The 20,255-nt window shown below is 53.0% G+C and overlaps 1 protein-coding gene across 1 annotated transcript in view; it reads left to right on the forward strand.

The window, feature by feature from the left end:
- CUNH1orf198 (chromosome unknown C1orf198 homolog) overlaps positions 1–17,801 on the forward strand; it is a 32,841-nt gene extending 15,040 nt beyond the window's left edge. The window contains exons 2-4 of the mRNA XM_025850885.2: positions 186–236; positions 11,019–11,567; positions 14,850–17,801. Coding sequence (XP_025706670.1) covers positions 186–236; positions 11,019–11,567; positions 14,850–14,906 — 657 coding nt within the window. The 3' untranslated portion in view covers positions 14,907–17,801. The remainder of the gene's footprint in view (positions 1–185; positions 237–11,018; positions 11,568–14,849) is intronic.
- The last annotated feature ends 2,454 nt before the right edge of the window (positions 17,802–20,255 follow it).

Here is a 20,255-nt window from a genome sequence, read left to right on the forward strand (position 1 = left end):
GAAAGGTGAGGGCGAAGCCAGACTGAGGAGGTCAGCACGTTCTACGCGGAGCAAGCATCAGGCTTGCTCCGAGCCAGGAGCCGGGATGAGTTCTAAGTTCGGGTTCCCCCGTGGCCTTGGGTGGATGTTTGTATGGGGTATGTTTGGGTTTGGGTTTCACATTTATTCTTGAATTTTTATTTCAGGACATAACTTGGCAAGATGAGCACTCTGCCCCTTTCTCCTGGGAAACAAGGGTAAGTTGGATTAAATTTAGATTTGTTTGTCCTTTTAAAAAGGAATTGCGTGGTTCTTTTTCTTGCAGCACTTGATGGACTTCTGAGTTTACTTCTGAGTTTACTGTCATCATCATCATCATCATCATTATTGATTATTATTATTGCCAGAGTTGCATAACAGTATCAAGCTTGACTGATTTTAATTCATTTCCCTTAGCCTCCCTAGTTGCAAAGGTGCAGAAGGACCAAAAGGCAGGCGTCTGTCACCCAAGGAAAAGAAGGAAAAAGACCACAATTCTAGAACATGCCCTGCTGTCGGAGGGCTCTTCCCGTAATAGGGGGGATGAAGACAGCAGTGTACCTGGAATAGGGCTTCAACTTGAGGTCAGATTAGGGGTTTGAAGGGCCAAGGCTTGCACTTGGTTTTCCACTGAGCCCACATCGTTCGTCCCAGCGGAAGTGGGCATCCGGGGGGCCTGTGGGGACGGTGGGTCCGAGTGAGGGCAAAGCAGTGAGGGGGTCTGCAAGACACCTGAGACACCCTCACATGGGGGCCTTTGTCTTAAAATGAAATATTTGACAAGGTTCAGATGGATGAGGGCCGTGCTTGGTGAGTAACTGCTGATGGCACCAAGTGACCCGAGCTGTCCTGGGGACAGGGAAGGGCATGACATGGTCCTCACGGGAGAGCTGGGAGGTGGCTTTGAGAGAATGCGGCATTAATGCAGATGCACATGTTTATCGGGCGGGCACGGATTCCTCCTGCATCCAGTGTGCCGTCACGTGGGGTCCTGAACACCCTACAGTGAAGATGCAAACACCTTGTTGCACACGTGTCATTTTTTATCTGGGTCTGTGCAGAGGGCAGGGTGAGAGAAATGGTGTGCCTGGAAGCTGGGGTTTCCCTGGGGATCTGGATGCTGCTGAAGGTTATCAAGGAAATATAGGAGCCCCTACAACCAACAAGGACCCCCCCCATCCCCAGTCTAGCCACCCCGGAAGGGAAGCTGTGGGTGGTTAGGGAGAACGTCAGCATGCTGGCAGTCAGCAGGGGCCTCAGGCTTCTTAGATGGGCTGCCAGAGGGTAACTGAGAAGCACTAACCCTGTAGGTGATCCCTAGTGGTAAGAGGCAGATAGACCCTCTGCAGGTTGGGACCGAACAGGCTGGGATGCAGTGTACCAGAAAGTGGCACAGATTTTCCTGGCCTGGGTCCTCTGTTTGATGGTATCACAGTGATAAAGCCACGGAGGTCAAAAGAGTTAGAACGTCCTAAGCTCTAAATCCATCTTGTGCCCCATGAGAATATCTGCTCTATTAAGAATTTACCTTGTGAAATGTTCCTGGAGCTGCTATTTGTGAGATGGGACATTCCATCTATTATTAACTTTCTGCAGATGACATTCTGGGACAAGGATGGGCAGTGGCTGGGGTGGGTGCCGAGACGGGGCTCAGCCACTTGGGGCCAGCTTTGGGCACAGGTGTCTCTAGAACAAGGACAGCTAACAGGATCAAGGATCACACCTGTGCTGGTGCTAGGTGTCTGCGGTTGCGAACCGCATCCCTTAGGGACTGGGTCAGTTGAGAAGCCTCCAGAAGTTAATAGGTGTTGCCCACTTAGCAGAGAACCAACTTACTTCACCAACTGGCAGGCTCACTCGGGGTCCTCACCTTTTAGGTTGATCTCTTGAGGTCGGACTTACGTAGTTGAGAGTTAGAACCTTGTAGAGGCAAAATAGCATTCGAGAGAGCAGAGAGGCTTGTCCCTAGTCTGTCTTTACAAGTCAAGGTCGAGTTCTAGAAGGAACCACCGCTCGCCTCCCCAGCCGTGACTCAGAGTGCCCTGCCTCCCTGGCTCTGTCACACTCTGCCCGAGGACCTCCAGACTGGTGAGAACCTCTTTGGAGAGCTGCAAACAGGAGGTGGCTTTAGGCAGGGCGGGGCGGCCCTGATGTCCAGGTGCAGGATTCGGGGCCAGACACGGATTCTTGCTGTCCCCCGTTTGACACCTTCGCCTCTGCGTCGGTTATCTGTTGATGCATAACAGACCACCCCACAGCTTCATGATTCTGGGGCTCAGCGGTGTGGGCAGGGCTCAGCAGCTGTTCTTCGGCTGGCCTTGGCTGGGATGGCTCACCTGTCACCTGACGGCGTCTGGTGGGAGCTGGCAGCTCTAGGATAACCTCCCTTCTCTGTGCAGCTGGTACTGGCTGTCGACGGGGCCCCGAGTTGCCAGCGAGCCAGCCTGGGCTGCTTCATGTGGTGGTGGGGGAGTCCCCTGGGGCGAGGGCAGAAGCCTGCAGGGCTTCCTGAGGCTTAGGCTAGGAGATCGCCCTGTGTCCCTTCTGCTTTGTTCTGCTGGTCATATCGAGGCACGGTCCAGCCTGCATTCAAGGTGTGAGGAAATGGATCGCAGCTCTTGATGGTGAGTTGCAGAGAATTTGTAGCTGTTTATTTATTATTTTAACAGTTTTTGAATTTGAGTGTAGTTGACATGTAGGCATTTTCCAGCTAGGATTTTATACCCTGGCAGCCGTGACACTGGGTCCTTTCATTCAGTTGTTGATCCATTGTCTATTTTTTTATTTTTAATTTTTAATTGTAAACTACACAGAACATTTACCATCTTAGCCATTTTTTGGTGGACAGTTCCGTGGCATTAAGTACACTCACATTGTCGTGCAACTGTCACCACCCTCTAGCCACGGAACGCTTCCGTCTTGCAAAAGTGAAACTCTGTCCCCTTTAAGCAGCCCCTCTTCCCTCCCCCAGCCCCTGGCAGCCTCCGTTCTCCAGTCTCTATGACATCATTCATTGATTTTTCCGAAATTCAGAGGACATTTATTATACATCTCATCTTTGTCAGACATCTACTTAAGGCTCAGAGATGAGTAAACACTTCTGCACTCAAAAAACAGTCCAGTGAGTGGATGGCTTCCTTTGGTGGCAAAACTCATGCAGGAGAAAAGCTTTAGCACCACATTCCTTCTGTCATTTTTCCCCGTTCCCGTAACATGTATGTGTACACGTGTTGGTAGGTACAAGCTCCTGCCTTCCTCTGTCTGTTCAGTTCAACTGTCTTTCCTCCCTCCCTCCCAGCCTCCCTTCCTAAGATTTATTTATTTTAGAGAGAGAGCACACACGCGCTTGAGCAGAGGGAAGGGCAGAGGCCAGGGGAGGGGAAGGAGCAGGTTCCCTGCTGAACTGAAGCCCACGGTGGGGCTCGATCCCACAACCCTGAGATCGTGACCTGAGCTGACGTCAAGAGTCAGACACTCAACCCGCTGAGCCAGCCGTGTGCTCCCAGTTCATCGGACGTTCAGCGTGTGCCTGCTAAGTGCCGAGCTCTTCCTCTGCTCTGACTTCTTAGCCCCCGAGAGATCAACTGAGGCCAGGGTACGCCTGACCCAAGGTCATGACTGTTGGCAGAACCGCGAATGCCAGGGATTTGGGGGTTCTTGGCTGATTCTTGTACCTCTGTGTGGGCTCCTTCCTTTAGGCCAGCTCACGGTGGTCCCGCCTACAGACAATGAGCTGGCACTGTGCTTGGGACCTGGGGCCGCTGCCCCAGCGAGACGCAGCAGCTCTGATCAGGAGAGCCCCCGAGGGCTCTGTAACAGCTGTTCACCCACTTCTCCGAATCCTGCTTCGTTTTCCAGCCCAGCCCTCCCCACCTGGGTCACCTCCGTCGGAGGCTGACCTGCCCGGAGCCCCTGTCTCTCTGCCCTCTTCCATCACGGGAGGGAGGCTCAGAGGGACAGCTGCCCACCCCAGCTGGGGGGGAGTGGTGGTCATCTTTCCCACTCATCTATCAGCTTAGTGGGTGAGCTGGGGGTGGGGGGCGCGGTGCCTGTGGGCCCCACGGTGGATTCCTCTCTCATGCTACTGATGTTTCAGGAGGAAAAAACTCAGCACTTGGAATGCTCCAGAGAGGGAGGCAGGGAGCAGGGAGGATTCTTGACATTCCCCAGTGGGTCTGGGCTGGGGAATTTAGAGGAGATGCCTGCAGAGGCAGGTCAGGCCCTGGCTCTCACTGGGTCACTGGGCTCTAGGGACACCCTCCCCCCCGACTGTGCCTCCCCTTCCCCTGCCTGGGCGGTCTGGCTTCTTTCTGTCCCTCTTGCCCTCCTCCCAGTGCGCACTGCCTATTTGGGGATGGCAAGTTGGCTGGTGGGGATCGGTTCCTTGATTCCTTTCATATCACAAGGTCTCTGAGGGCCAATATAGACCATTCCCAGAGTAGGGAGGCCTTCCAGCCCCTCCCAGCCTCTTCCAGCCCCTTCCAGCCCCTTCCTTCGGAAGAAGAGTAAGCACTTTTGAGCCTTTGTGTTGAATTTTTGAAAAATCAACGAACGATGTCACACCTCCTGTGCACTGTACCCTGAGTCAGGCATTGGCACACACGTCAAATTCTTCCAGCCCTGGGAGTTGGTGTCACTGGTCCTGCTGTGGGTCAGGATTCTGGTAGGGGCTCAGAGAAGACAGTAACTGGCAGGCAGCTTGAATCAACGGAGAGAGAGTGGAGCTCGGGTCTGGCCGGCTTGCAGGTGGCTCCTGCCCGTGGTGGGACAGAAGCGCATTCCGTCAGAATGTTCTGTGCATGGGGAAGGCCCTGGCTTCCAAACTATGGCTCTGCTTGGCTGTCTCTCCTCACTGCTGGCCAGAGTTGGAGAAGCACGGTCACACAGAGCCACCCCATGCCCCCATCACCGCCTAACTCCTCCTCAACCCCCACCCCCTGTGTTGTCCCTAGCTCACCTTCCCAAGACCCAGAGCTGATCCCTGTGGCGCCCTGACCTTTCCCAGGTCTCTGTGTGGAGTGATGTGTCTGTTCCCTCAGCCCAGCGGCCCCAGCCCTGTGCCTCTGGCCCCTGGGGTCTTTCCTGCTCCTATGGCCTATGCCCCTCAGCCCTGTCCCCCAGGCACTGTGCTCTCCTGCCTCAGCTCAACCCCCACCCCAACCATTTGTGAAGATCCAGCCTGGTCTCCAGACCTGCTGCAAACTCAGGCTCCTACAAATTTCCCCATCATAGTGGTGGGGAGCGGCTCCCATGCCCGCATGTGTGCTGGGCACCTTTGGTGCCTTCCCACGTGTGAGCCTCCCTGCAGCCCTGTTTTACCGATGAGGAAATCAAGGCGTGAGGCGAGGGGTGTGGACTAGGCATCCGAACCCGTGTGCATCACTTGTGTTGTAGCCCCCACACTGCCTCTTCAATGAAACACAGCATAACTGTTGTCCCTGTGAGAGAACAAACCCCTGGAGGGCAGAGGCCACGATTCGTCCCTGAACCTTATAACCTCGGCCCCTGGGGCCCCTGTGCACCCACCACCTGTTGGGCCTCCGTGGGGTTTTCCCCAGGCTCCCTCTCCCAGACATACGGTCACTGTGGACCCGAGCAGGATCCTTCCACGTGTCTGTAGGTCCCCCTTGCTCCCTGGGAAGAGTATAGGAGGATGTTACTTAGCCCCTGGTCCAAGCCGGTGCCTTGGGATTGAGGGCAGGGAGCCCACCGGGCCCTGCCACCCCCCGCTTGCCTGGAGGGTCTGACATTCCCAGTGTCCGGTGGCCAAGTCATGCTGTGTCTTTCCTCTCAGGCTGTCACTTCTACGAGTTTTGTGATTCAAAAAGGTTTGCGTATCTTCCCCTTCGCGTCCTTTTTTGGAGGAGGAAGTGGGGAGATTAGATGCTAAATGGGTTGTGGATTTATTCAGATTTGCTCCAGTAAACTATTACATTTCCTGACAACGTTTCTGTAGGCTTTGTCTCAACAATTTAGATGTGTCGGAGGCTGCCAAGCCAAACAGTTAGTTTTGGCGGCCTGCACTCCCCCTTTACTGAAATATTACACATTCCTGTCCAGTGAGTGGGGTGTAAAAATAGATACTGGGCTCGGTTGTGGTCTTTCTGTTTTTAGAACGGACGTGGCCAGCTGAGACCCAGTTCCCCACACGGGGTGACTGACGCCCAGTCCCCGCTTGGCGCGTCCGCCCCAGGGCTTTGGCTGGTGCCGGGGACGCTGGGGTGGGCTGTCGCCATGACTCCCCCACGTCCCCGTCTCAAGGATTGTGTGAGACTGCGGAGTCGGATTCCCCCACCCCGACTTCCTGTCTGAGCCCTCCGCGGCCCTTCACACACAGCGCCCTTCTGCTGGGCCCCAGCTCAGTGTCGCTCAGCGCCGGGGGATGGGGCTGGCACCACCTCCCTTCCCAAGAGCGCTTTCAGCCTTTTTTCTAGAAAGGAGAAAACGGGATCTGGACCTCCATTGTCTTTTCACTTTGCAGTGCTCATTGCAGGGTCCAGAAGTGGCCCCCCACTAGACCTGTCGGTTCGTGAGGCAGGGCTGTCCCCATCCCCGCTCACTGATCTCTCCCAGAGTCAGAAGGACACCCCTCACACCCGTCTCTCAGGGCCTCTGGTGTGGCGTGACCTTCACGGACATGGTGGCTGGCCAGGGGGACGGAGTCTCCACAGTCCCAGAACCGTGGGACGGGACAGGGGCTTGGCCATAATACTTGTAGGGAGCTTTGCAGCCCCGACTCCGTGGCCTGACACTGGGCACTCAACATGGGGGCTCCCAAGCAGCATTCACCCCGGCTCTGCTATTCCGGCATAGACGCTACCTGCAGCTCTGGGCAACAGGCACCACAGCCCGTGCCCCTGGCGACCAGAGGAAGGCGTGAGAGGATCCAGAGCCCGGAGGGGACCCACTGGGACTATTGCTGACGCCCCACGCAGGACTGAGAAGGGCAAAGGAGCTTGTGTTTACTGAGCACTTACTGTGCACCAGGTGCTCGTCTAAGATGCAAACCCTCACGGGCATCTGCTTGTTTAATCTCCCTGGCAGTCTAGCAAGGCAAGGATGGTGATTTTCCCCTTTTTACCGATAAAGAAAAAAGCCCGGGTTCAGGGTTAGGGAGCTGGCGGGTGGTTTTGGCGTGTCCTGAGGAGGAGCAGGTTGGAGGGCAGGTGACCGCTTTAGGATGGGGGTGGGGGGGTGGGCAGTGCCCGTCAGCGTCTTGGTTGGGTGTCCGGCCACAGCACGACTTTGGAGTCCAGAAGCATTGTTCCCTCTGTCTCGGAGCCCCATTGGCAACTAAGCCCCAGGGCAGGATGAGCAACCCCGGAGGGGGACCCGGTCCTGGGAGGAACGGCCGTGTTCTCCCCTACACCCCGATCCGCTCCAGTCTCGCCGGAGTCCCTGGAGTTTTGGAGTCAAGTGAGATGAGGTCTGGACTGGCGGGAGGCGGGGGGAGACCCTTTGCTCCTTTCCTCTTTTCCGCCCTGCCCCTTCCCAACAGATGTGGGTTTGGAATATAAACAAGGAACCTTTTTCCCGCTGGGTGAAGACCCAGCCCCAGGGCCGTTGATCAGGGAGGACTGTTTTTTAGAAGGAGAATGTAGTCCTGTTTTCTTTGCAAAACTAAAAACAGTGTATACCCGGGAAAAAAGGCTTGGAAGCAAATGTGCTAGAAGTTTTTTTCCCTCTATGTTGTTTTCCCCATTTCGCCCCAAAACCCCTAAACCAAGCAGCCGCTAATGTCAGCATAGCCATCTCTTCTGACCAGACGACACTGTCCCCTGAGGAGTGCCACATGGCCTCCGATTGCCCAAGGAGCCGCGGCACAGCCTCTGTGGTTTCAGTCTGTTCAGGGCTGTCGCGTCCGGCCACTGCTGCTTGGGGGCCCTGCCAGCGATGGCCCAAAGCAGCCTGGGAACCACTGGGACCGCCTCCTCTCCGCAGCACCCCTGGCTCAGTCCATGGCTGCCCTCCACGTCCACAAGTGCTCAGCCTGGCCTTCCAGAGGCTTCTGAGCAGAGATCCCACTGGAGAAATTGCTGATCCTAAAAAAGCTGGGGCTTGACAAAGTGCTCAGTTTTAAGTGCCTTCCTTACATTGCAATTTCCAGATCAAAGTCAGCTCCGTTCTAAGCCTTGGTCTCCACTTCCGTGGTATCTTTAGCAACTTGCTTATTTAAAGAAAGCATCATCTCTTATGCCCGCGATCCCCTTGTGTTCTGTTGTGGAATCTGGAAATATACAGAGTACGGAGAGTGGCTCATTCAGAAACAGCCCTTTAAAAATCAAATCAGATCATTAACGTACTTACCCAAATCCTGCCATGTACAGGATGTTCTGGTGTTTATGTGGATGTCGTCCCTGGTGGCCAGTGGTTTTTATACGTGGCCTGATGCCCAGCACAGCTTCAGGCCTGGAATCACTGGATCTAGTGGAAATCCAGCTGCATCTAATGGGCTAGTGACCTAGGACAGTTTGCTCGGATTGCTCCAGATCTCCATTTCCTCATTTGTAAGAGCGAACATTTTTCTATAAAACCCGGCCCAGCAGCAAGGGAAAGTGCCCGATGCGTGAGATGCACTCAGGATGCCACGGTCCGCGGAGACGGACCTATGATGTCTTCTCCCTGGTGTTGTCTTTACAACAGCGAGCAGACTGTGCCCAGGATTTGAACTTAGTGTCTCGTGCTCCCATCCCATCCTGTCTTCTGAGCCTTGAGGAGAGACCTCCGGCCGTCAGGGTCCAGGCTTTAGGAGAAGTCTCAGGCTGAGAGCACGTCCCGCTCTCTGGGTTCAGGGCCTGCAGTTTGCTCGGGAAAAGCCATGTTTTCATCCTCCCCTAACAAACACGTCTTTGCCCATCGGTGAGTCTGGGCAAGCGCTCTGTGTAAAACGGAGTGAAGGAATATGCATTAAAGTCATAAAGAACCATGTTTTGTATATTAAGTTAGCACAGTTTTTGAAACAGTAACTGAAAATACACTCTGCTCTATCGCTGGTGGTGGTAGAAAATGGGGCAGCTCTGGAGAACAGATCGGCTAGTATGCATCTAGAACCATAAAAAAGGAAAGGTTTTAAACTTTGCATTTTGACATTTCACTTCTGGAAAGATACCTGAAGAAATTAGTTCCACACAGGGAAGAGCTGTATGCAGGAAGACGGTGGCGGCAGCCTTAATTAGAACAGCACAGAGTAGAAACAGCCGATTATTTGTTAGGAAGATGATGGGTTAAGGAGCTGGTGGGACAGCTCCTCGATGAACTAGCTTGTACCCAGGACAGGTGATTGTTCTAAAGACCATGTAACACCATGGATGGTGCTTAGGACTAAGTGAAAAAAACAATACCCCAAATTATTTACTGATTTATTTGGTTCTTTAGAGAGAGAGGGGAGAAGGGGGCGGGAGGGGCAGAGGGAGAGAGAGAATCTTGAGCAGACTCCATGCTCAGTGTGGAGCCCGACACAGGCCTGGATCCCTAGCATCGTGACCTGTGACCTGAGCCGAAATCAAGGGTCGGATGCTCGACCAACTACACCACCGAGGCCCCCCAGCATTACTCCAAATTATATGCCTAACAGAATCGCAACCTCGTAAAATATGTGTATGAAAACAGCGACACAAAAATACAAAGGTAGTGGTTACGGAAGAAGGAAAGCTAATGAATGACTTCTTTTCTAATTCCCAAACTCTCTGTATTGTAGTTTTATTACTTTTCTTTAAAAAAGAAGAAGAAGAAGGGGGTCTGAGGGAGAGGTAGGAGAGGAACGTTCAAGAGGGGTGGTAGAAGTGGTTGCAGCCACGCATCGCTTGCCGTGCAGAGCCTGGGAGACGGCATCCCCCAGCGTGCTCTGCACTGGAGCAGGGACCGAGGTGTCCTTCCCTGTCCCGATGTGTCCTCCGGCACAGCACAGCGCTGGCCTTCTTGGAGGTCGCCGCGCTGAGCAGCCTGAGATCGAGCAAAGCATTTCTGGGACACTCGGGCGTGGTGTGGGTCCTGCGCTGGCCTTGGAGCCTGCGGTCTCCCGTGGGGGACGGCATCTGGGCTTTGGGACTGGGGTCAAGGTCAGAGGTGCCGAGCACTACTGAGTGGGAGCGTTGTCTCCCCCGAGTACCCCTCCGCATGACACAGTGTCTTGCTCAGCCTGTGCTGCCGTAACAAAGACCACAGACTGGGGGGTTAAACAACACACATTCATTTCTCACAGTTGTGCAGGCTGGAAAGTCAGGGTGCTGCGGTTCCCGGCTGCAGGCGGCCTCCCGCTGACCGTGTTCTTGGATGGTGGGAGAGAGATCATTGCTCCTGTGTCTCTCATGAGGACTCTAGTCCCATCTTGGTGGCCCCACTGTCATGACCTGACCCCTCCCAGAGGCCCCACCTCCTCGTACATCACTCCGGGAGGTAGGGCTTCCACGTGTGAATTCGAGGGGCACACAGACACGCAGCTGTGAAGATGGTGTGTCCGGCAGGGGTGGGTGGGTAGGTCGGGTCTCCATGGCTGTTTAGTCCAGGAAACAGGCTCTGGCTCCGTTGGCTTCATTCACCCTTGTCCACCACCCGCCGCCGTAGGTGGGGAGCGATGGGCCTGGGTGCTGGGGCTGGGTGCCGACCCTCACTGCAGGGCGGTGTTGTGCGGAGCCGTGCACCTTCTTCATCACCTTCCAGGGAGGGTGGTCACCGCCAGACAGCCCCTTCTCCGGAAGGTGCTGGATTCACTCTTGAGGAGACAGGTGGGTGCTCTGCTTACCAGGCAGAGGCCAGAGTCCTCAGCGAGTCCGCGTCTCTGCACTGTTGGTGGCCTGGAGTGTGGCAGGGCCTTCGTGTCCGAGCTTCTGCTGTGGTGGGTGCGTGGACCGCCGTCCTGAAGATAAGCCCTCAGGACAGAAAGTTGCAGCAAATGGATGACAGCCGGTGTTACCACTGTCAGGCGGGCGGAGGTGTGACCTGCACGCCCGTTGCGGTGGATTGTAAGGCTTCTTCTTTTCTCCTCTGTGTCCCTGCTGTAGAGTCAGATGGAGTTCAGTGTCTGTTCTTTATCCATCCAAGAGCCAGGCAGCGGCATGGCCAGCGAGCCGAGACAGCTGTCGAAAGCCTCCCAGGGCTCACAGGCCCTCCGGCCCTCCCAGGGCAGCAAGTCCTCCAGCCTCGACGCCCTGGGTCCTGCTCGGAAGGAAGAGGAAGCTTCCTTCTGGAAGATCAATGCAGAGCGGTCCCGGGGAGAGGGGCCCGAGGCTGAGTTCCAGTCGCTGACCCCCAGCCAGATCAAGTCCATGGAGAAAGGTGAAAAGGTCCTGCCCGCCTGTTATCGGCAGGACCCTGCCCTGAAGGACAGGGAGGCCAAGGTGGAAAGGCCCAGCACCCTCCGCCAGGAGCAGCGTGCCCTTCCCTGCGTCAGCGTCGAGCACGAGAGACCCCAGCCTGTCCAGGCCTGCACCAGCACGGTGAAGGAAGCCACCCCGTCCGAGCCCGTGGGGAAGCTGCCCTCTCCTGAGGACCAGCAGGAGGATGTGGAGGATGTGGAGGACCCTCTGTTCTCGGAACCCATGCCGACACAGGTGGGTGGCCCCTCCCTCCAGGAGTGACCCGGGGAGACCTCCCACAAGATGGGTGGTCCACGGATGCCCTCGCTTTCTTCTTCTCCTTCCCCTTCTTTCTCTTGCCCATTCCTTGGGGGGACTTTGGAGATCAGGAGAGCTGGGTTGCTCCCCAGCTCAGCGACTGACACATGTGCAAGGAGAAACGTCTCATGGTTCTGTCTCAGTGCCATGATTTGTTTGCCTGTTACACGTAGATGTCGCAGATGCCCGCTGCCCTTCCCCAGGTGTGTGAGGGCAGGTAAGCGAGGGCCGGTAGCGGGGCAGTGAGCGCAGGAACTCGCAGGGAGAGGGCAGTCAGTTTGGGAGGGATGTGGGGGCCCACTCAACCGATAGGTCCGTAAATTCGGGCTGGGGTGTTGGGGAGGAAGGAAGCAGGCGGGACCGCCGAGCCTCCTCCAGGAGCGGCCATGCTCGTTCTCAGGGACCACAGGAGACTCTGGCTTCAAGGAGTGATTGGCAGCTACTCGTTTCCAAACAGGATAGCGTTACGTGTCTGGGAGGAATCCTAAGAAAGGAGTTCTTTTTGGGGGGAAGCAAAAGAAAGATCTGAAAGGTTCACTGGGTGAAGAGGAATGCATCCTGAAGAAAGGGACGGTGCCGGAGAATAGGGTGCGTGGCTTCTGAGTGCTTTCCCATTTCTTTGTGGGAGCCTCGACCATCGTCTGTGCCAGTTGGTCTGCATTGCTTTTAAGAGACTAAGACAGTGAAAAGAAAACAAAATGCTTGGTAATGAATTTAAATGGAACCAGTGTTGGAGGATTGCATGAAAACAAAATAAACCAGCTCAAAAGTCATTATAGTTCAGAGGGAGGCCTTGGTTTTGAGACATTGCTTTATGATGAAGAAAGCAGTAGTTTGGATACAGGCATGTCAGAGCACCATTTCTGGAGGAGATCGTGGATTGCTCTTGCACCTGGGTGAGAACGTGAACAAGGTCCATCTTAGAGTCGGACGGCCCTTCCCTGAATGCTTCCTGACATTCAGCCATTTTCTGCGTGGCTGGGAGGGATGAGTCCTGAGGCGGGGAGGGAAGGAGGGATGGAGAGGGGCCACCTGCTCACAAAAGAGGATGGCCAGAGGGAGGAAAAATGGGGTCTTTAGGTTTGGGTCTGGGTTTTGGAGCCCGGGCAAGTTACCTATTGGCAAGGCCGGCAGGCACACTTGAGGGGTACTGCCCACCCCCCACACTCCTCTGTGTGTGTCTTGCTGGTTTTCTCCACGTTAGCACCATCCAGACTTTCTGGTTGTGCTTTTTTTTTTTTTTTTTTTCCTTTTAACACATATTTTAAAAAGTGTGTGTTGTGGTTAAATATATATAACATAAAATGTGCCTCCATACTGAGTATACAGCCCTGTGGTAGTAGATCCGTTCAGTGTTATGCAACCATCACCACCATCCATCCACAGAATTCTTTCATCTTGAAAAATGAAATCTATGCCCATTAAACAACTCTCTGTTCTCCCCCCCGACTCCTGGCAGCCACCATCCTACTTGTCATCTCTGTGCATTTAACGCTCTTAATATCTCATATAAGTAGAATCCTGCAGGTCTCCATCTTTTCATGTCTGGCTTCTCTCACTCGGCTTAATGTCCTCAGGTTCATCCACTGGTAGCATGTGGCAGAATTGCCTTCCTTTTTGAGGCTGAATAATAATACTCCACTGTATGGATTTACCACATTTCGTTTATCCGTCCACCTGTTGGTGGCCACGTGGGTGACTTCCACTTCTCAGCTCCTGTGACCAATGCTGCCGTGAGCAAGGCTGTACAAAAACCTGTTCGGGTCCCTGCTTTCCGTTCTTGGGGATATGCAGCCGGCAGAGGAATGTTTGCATCACATGGTGATTCTGTGTCTAACTTTCTGAGGAACCGCCATACTGTTTCCATTTTACGTTCCCTCAGCAGCGCGCAAGAGGGCCAGTTTCTCCACATCCTGCCAACTCTGGTTTTCTTTCTTCTTTGATCATAGCCATCCTGATGGCTGGGAGACAATACCTTAGGTCTCATCGCGGTTTCGATTTGCTGGTCTCCAGTGGTTAGGGATGTTGACTGTCTTTTCATGTTGTTTATCGACCACTTGTACATCTTTTTTGGACGAATGTCTGTTCGGATCCCTTGTCCAGTTTTAACAGTTGAGTTTTGTGTTGTTGAGCTGTGGTCATCGTCTGGGCATCTCCTGGAATGGGGTTCCGGGTGCTTCCACTCCTCTCCCAGCAGATGACCTCGTGAGTTGTCCTCCTGAAGAAGGGGAGCCCTGTGACAGGAACTCCATCTGCCCCCCATCAGCGGCCCCGCGGCTTTCCAGCCTGTCCTTGGCGCCTCCCTGTCCTGCCCTCGGTGGCCCCCTGCCCCGTGTCTTTGCTCTCTTCTGTGTCTCTAACCTTCCCGTCCACCTGCTCCTTCTTACAGACCTGCCAGGCTCGCCGATGAGCCTCCCTAGTGATCTTTCTCCGCTACTTGGCACCTGGGTCTTCCTCTGAAGGAAGCTGTTACATAAATCACGTGAGAGTCCTGATTGTAAAGAGACACAGGCAAGTGTGTGTAGGGGGAGTGGGCAGTCGGAGAGAGCACATGAACTCCTCTGAGAGAACAGATTTCCAGGTGCAGAGCAGAGCGAAATGCCAGCCTCATTGAAGAAACCCGTAGAGAAGCCGAGAGAGGACCGCTTGCCTGACTTTGGGTCTTCCTGTTTTGGCTCACCAGCTTCGAGGGAACTTGCTTTAGTCTGTGGGTGTCATCGTCTCCACGGAAGGGTTTTTGCCCTTTGCCAGCTCCGTGGAGGGCGGGGCGTCAGAGCCTCCTTCCCGAAGGCTGCAGCCTGCCAGGTGGATGCGCCAGGTGGATGCACGTGCTGGTGTGAGAGAGCCGCAGAAAGACTTTGTTCTTTGTTCTCTTCCTGTGATGACTGCATTTCAGCACGCCTGTCGGTGCACACATAGAAGAGATACATTTGTTTCCTTTTCTCTGTGAGCTGCTTGCAGACTTGCCCGGGGACAGAGCGGGGAAAGCGCGGGATCCTGGCAGAGTGTGGCTCTCAGTGAAGTCTCTTTCATTTTCTGGTTCCAGGCACCGAGGCAAATTGAGGTCAGGGAGCCTCCAACATGGAAGCGAGCGATTTCATTTGGGTCAATTTAAATGAGATGCTGTTTTTAGATTATGCGTAACTGGAAAAAAAAAAAAAAAGAAAGAAAAGAAAGAAAGAAACCCGTGTCTTACTTTGGTGTTTGTCTCTTCTACAGGTCACCTCAAGTAATGTCGTCTTGAAGACAGGATTTGATTTTCTGGACAACTGGTAAAATGTATTAGACCAAAAAAAATATTAAAACCAAGAACCCCTAAGTGTTTTCCAAAGTGGTGTGGCGGAGGAGGATAAAATGGGCAATATTTCCCTGTGTATTTTCCTGGTTTCTGTACACTTTTTTCTTAATCATTTGGAAACTGGTAAATATTGCCTTGTCCAGATTTCCAGATTTTTCTCTTTTTGGTAAGGCCAGATATATATATGCTATTTTCAATGATTTGATAACAGAAGTTTTGCATTTGGAATTTTTTAAGACTTAAGGAATTCCGTTGATCTTGTACATAAAGCTTCTGTTCCCAGTTCCACCCAATTCTCCCTCCACTCAGAGAAGGAGGTTTCTCATCGTGTCACAAAAATCGTAAAAACGACTTCCATCTCTTTCCCCTTTAGCCTCTCCCCTTTTTATTAATCAGGTGGGTTTTGTTGGGTGGCTGTTGGTGATTCCTCAGCAGTAGTGACATCAGCACTCTGGCTGGCTGTGACCACAGAAACATGACCCCCTCCCCCCCCCGCCCCCAATTCCCACCCAGCGTTCCCAGCTGTCCAGGGCTTCCTGAAGCCACCCTTCTCTCATCGTGTGCCACCCTCCACCCTCACGACGTTTCCAGGAAACAGACTGTTGGCACATAGCAGAGATGCTCTTTCAGCCGCCCTGTTACGTATTCAAACTATTCATCATTGTTTAAGAAGAGTTGCATGTTTTAAAAAGTTTTGTATTAACTTTTCATTATTTTGTATCTAGATAGAGACGTTGTAGGGCTACCACTTTCCTTGGGTGTGTACTGGTTTCTTTTTGGAAGTTCTTTGCTACTTATGTGGCCTGGTGGATGTTTCCTATCCCGGGCATCTATCTGCAGAAGTTAAGGGCGGATGGCAGGATGGCAACTAATCTTCTCCTGATTAGTTGTGCTAGAACCTCGCAGCATGAGACTGGGAGGGGCAGTGGGCGTCCTTCGTCCCGAGGACTGGTCAAACTCTCCGGGTGGATCTCCCTCTGCATTCCTGACCACCAGCGGAAGTGGGAGAGTCAAGCTTCTGCAGCGCCCCGCAGCGCCCCCTGGAGACCTTTGTGGTCATAGCCATGGCATCTCGGAGGGAGACTTGGCTTCCCACTCTGCTGCTCAGGTGGAGGCAGCTCCCAGGCTACCCAGGGGAGCGAGGTGGCCCATGCCCCCGAGGTGTGTGGGGCAGGGCGAGGAGGAGCGGGGGCCTTAGCCTGGGAAGCCTGTGCCCTGACCCGTGGCCCTGAGCTGCGAGAGCCTGCCGGACATGCCCACGTGTGATCTACACATTGCCTCTCACTATGTTCTCACCCGAAGCCTTAACCCCTACGAGTCCGACCAGTGAGCGCCTGGTTTCAGTATCAAAGTGTGTCTTTTTAGAAATGCATTTCTGTTTCGTACGACCTTAAGTGATTTCCAGAGTATCTTATCTGGCTCCAAGGTGAAGCACATGGCAACTTTTTTTTTTTTTTTTTTTTTCTGAGAACGTTTCTGCCAAAGTTGTGGCCTAGCCAACTTTTGATTTGGTTTCTGCCAATTGCATTATGTCCCTAAACCTCATTTGGCCCCTTAGGGTGGTGGATATGACCTTCCTGCTTTGGTGACTGTATTATGGCAAATATAGGTTCTTCTTGTACCCTTTAAGGATAGTTGACACATGCCAGGGAAAAAAGGTTTCTAGCATGGTGGGGAGGGAAAAGAGCAATCCCAGCTGAAACAGCACAGCAAGGTGCCAGCTCCTCGGGTCAGCCGCTGAGCCTCCGAGCCTGGCTTACCACCTGCCCCCCCTTTTAGCCTGGAGGGCAGTGGGCTGTTCTAGAACCCGTGCTTGAAAACAGGGTTTCTTAAAAGAGAGGGAGATGTACAGGTGTGAGTTTGTATTCCTTGGTGCTGAGGTAGCAGGGAGGACTGAACGACATCCGGGAACAGTTAGCCCAAGGTGATCTGCCTGTTCTCCGGGGAGATGGTTCTCATTTCTTGCCGACTTTCTCATAAAGCCCAGTTATTCCTTTCATGTCCTTCTGGCAGCTGAGGGGGTGCGGGGATGGTTGAAAGTCTGCCTCCCCGGGTGTCACCTGGGGTCCTCCCCTAGAGGTGGTCGGTTATCTCTCAGGACAGCGTTTAAGGTTTCGTAACCGAGGGCCTCCTGAGATTAAATGTAAAGTCAAAACTTGGGAAATCCTAGAGTCGTGTTGCTTGGCCCTGCTTTCAGAAGTAAGGGACTGTGCGAGGGAGAAGTGAAGGGCTGGAGGACACAGGCTGGTGGTGGGTGTCCATCCTGCCTGACCAGCAGATCCTCTTCACCCCGAGGTCTGTGTAAGAGATGGTTCCGGCCCTGCCCTCTGGGGAGCCTGTGTTTGGTGTGTCCAAGTACGGACAAATGAAGCTCTTAGGTTTGCTGCCTCACTCCCCCCGCCCCCCCCGCCAGTGTATCAGGGTAGAGTTTCTAGAACCAGAAGTTTGTATTTATTATTTTTAAAAATACACACTTTTCAACTGAAGCCTGTATTTGGTTTTGGGGGTCTCCCCCACCCCACCCCCGTTCTGTGCACCTGGGATTCAGCTCAAGGATTTAGTGTCTTACTTTGGGTGACTGTGTTTTGCAAACTCCCCCAGGAAGTCAGAAACCAGTTTCAGTTCTTTCCTTCGGGGGTCCCTGCCCCGCTGTCTGGGTTTGGGAGTGCTGCCCCCTTGGGGACAGCTGGGGTCTGTCATCCAGCCCTCGCTGTGCACCCCACGGGGATGTCAGAGCCACCTGCCTTTCTTTGCGCCTCCCTTTCTTTGATACACGTTTTCCAAAAAAAAAAAAAAAAGAAACATTCTTACTGACGACTTGTAACTTGGTTGTATTTTATATTAATAGCCTTTAATAAAGCCGTTTAAAATATGCCAGGTGTGTCTATTTGGGGCCTCTGCTGGAGTCGGGAAGCCCATCAGGATGATTGCTGTTGAGCACAGAGGAGAAGGATTTGTACTAGTTAAGCAAGTGTGAAACCTTCTGGAAGCCTGCTCTGCGTGGGCCTGACTTTGCGCCCCATGCAGGTTTGGGGGGGTGGTGGCCCAGGTGCCCGGGGCCCCAGCAGGAGGGGTGGGACGGATCCTGGAGGGCACTTCTTCCCAGAGACAAGCTTATTGCATCTAGTGACTGACTCAGAAGAGCAGATACAATCTCCCTGAAAGCTTTCACCTTGAATCTGGGTGAAGTGGATTTTTCTTGGAAGAAATACAAGCTTAAGTATGGCCGGTCAGTCCTGTTCCATCCATTAAAGTGCAGGTGGTAAGTTACCAGCCATGGATGGAAGGGAATTTGTAGATGTCAATTTTCCATATCAAAAAAGCTTTTAAAACTAATACCTCTCAGGACAATGGTGGTTCAGACTGACAGACTTCTAACTTCTCAGCCTGCACAGTGGGACCTTGCTGCCTTGGGCACCGAAGATTCCTGGGTGAGCAAGTGATGGTACTTGCTGACTTGCTGGTGTGCAGCGGTTGTGAGGAAGGTTCTGAGACCACAAGCATTTGGATTAATGTATTGACACATTATGAGAGGAGGCAGAATAGCTCCCAAGCTCATAGGTTTAACAACTTATGGTCTCTCAGTATGTGGTACAAATACACACATATATCTATGCATAGTTTCCACGCAAGAAGGAGCCATCAACCTAGAGGCAAAATCTACCTGGGTGCATTATGCAGCCAGGGAGGAAGATGCTGCGTCGGGGGGGGGCGTGGCAAGAATACCCTCTGTTGTGGAGTGGGGGTATTCATGGTGCTTTTTTTTTTTTAAAGATTTTATTTATTTATTAGAGAGCGAGTGAGAGAGAAACAGCATGAGAGGGGAAAAGGTCAGAGGGAGAAGCAGGCTCCCTGCCGAGCCGGGAGCCCGATGTGGGACTCGATCCCAGGACCCCGGGATCATGACCTGAGCCGAAGGCAGTCGCTTAACCAACTGAGCCACCCAGGCGCCCCATGGTGCTTTTTTTTAAAAGATTTTATTTATTTATTTTTTTGACAGAGACTCAGTGAGAGCAGGAACACAAGCAAGGGGAGTGGGAGAGGGAGAAGCAGACTCCCCGCCGAGCAGGGAGCCCGATGTGGGGCTCGATCCCAGGACCCTGGGATCATGACCCGAGCCGAAGGCAGACGCTTCACGACAGAGCCACCCAGGCGCCCCTCATGGTGCTTTTCTAGCATTTTCTTTGGTCTGATCCTCTGCTTATATGCAATTTTCTAATGAACTTATCAGCCTAAAAGGTAAAAGTGTAAAGCTAATAGAGGGAAATATCTTGTGACCCAGACTAAGGAAGGACTTCTTGAATAAAAGTTCAAAAGTCCAAACCATAAAGCAAAATATTGATGAATCTCATACACGAAAATTAGGATTTCTGTCAGTAAAGCACACCGTGGAGAGAGTTAATGAGCTGGAAGGATGGGAGATCACTGCTATGTCAGTTCCAATAAAGAAGCATCAAGAAGGTACCTGGCATTCCTGCAAAGCAAGAGGCCAGCAACCTCAACAGAGAATTAACATTAGAGAAAATCTTTACAAACTATCAAACATATGAAAAGGTAACCAGGGGAAAAAAAACAGCTGGCTAATGCCAAGTGTCGGCAGAAACGAGATAGAGCAGTGGTTCTCAACTGGGGGCGATTTTGCCCCCTGGGGGCAGTTGCTAGTGTTGGGAGACTTTTTTTTATCATCACAACCGAGGGAGGGCATGCTGTTGGCCTCTAGAGGGTAGAGGCCAGAGATGCTGCCAACACCGTATGTGCACAGGACAGCCCCTCACAACAAAGAATAATTTGGTCCAAAATTCCAGTAGTGCCAGGGCTGGGAAACTAGGTTAGGGAAACCGTACAGTGATTGTGTCAAGAGTAATCTGGCAGTATTTTGCCACGTGTATGTGTTATCTGTGACCCCACGATTCCCCTCCAGGATATATGTCTCGGGGAAAGTCTCACACAGGCACTGAGGGGAACGTATACAGGGCTGTTTGTTGCAAGCTGGAGGCAAGCTGGATGTCTGTCATTGGGAAGATGGCTAGATAAAGTGTGATGTGGCACTTAAAAGCAAATTAGGGGCGCCTCGGTGGCTCAGTTAAGTGTCCGACTTGATTTCCGCTCAGGTCATGATCTCAGGATTGTGAGATAGAGCCCCAAGTCGGGTTTCACGCTGGGTGTGGAGCCTGCTTAAGATTGTCTCTCTCCCCCTCCCTCTGCCCCTTCCCGCCTTAAAAAAAAAAGCGGCAGGGGCTCCTGGGTGGCCCAGTTGGTTAAGTGTCTGCCTTCGGCTCAGGTCATGATCTCAGGGTCCTGGGATCCAGCCCCACATGGGGCTCCCT

Source organism: Callorhinus ursinus, unplaced genomic scaffold, assembly GCF_003265705.2.
Source record: "Callorhinus ursinus isolate GAN/ISIS: 27379988/994484 unplaced genomic scaffold, GSC_fseal_2.0 scaffold32, whole genome shotgun sequence".
In the NCBI taxonomy this organism is placed as follows: domain Eukaryota; kingdom Metazoa; phylum Chordata; class Mammalia; order Carnivora; family Otariidae; genus Callorhinus; species Callorhinus ursinus.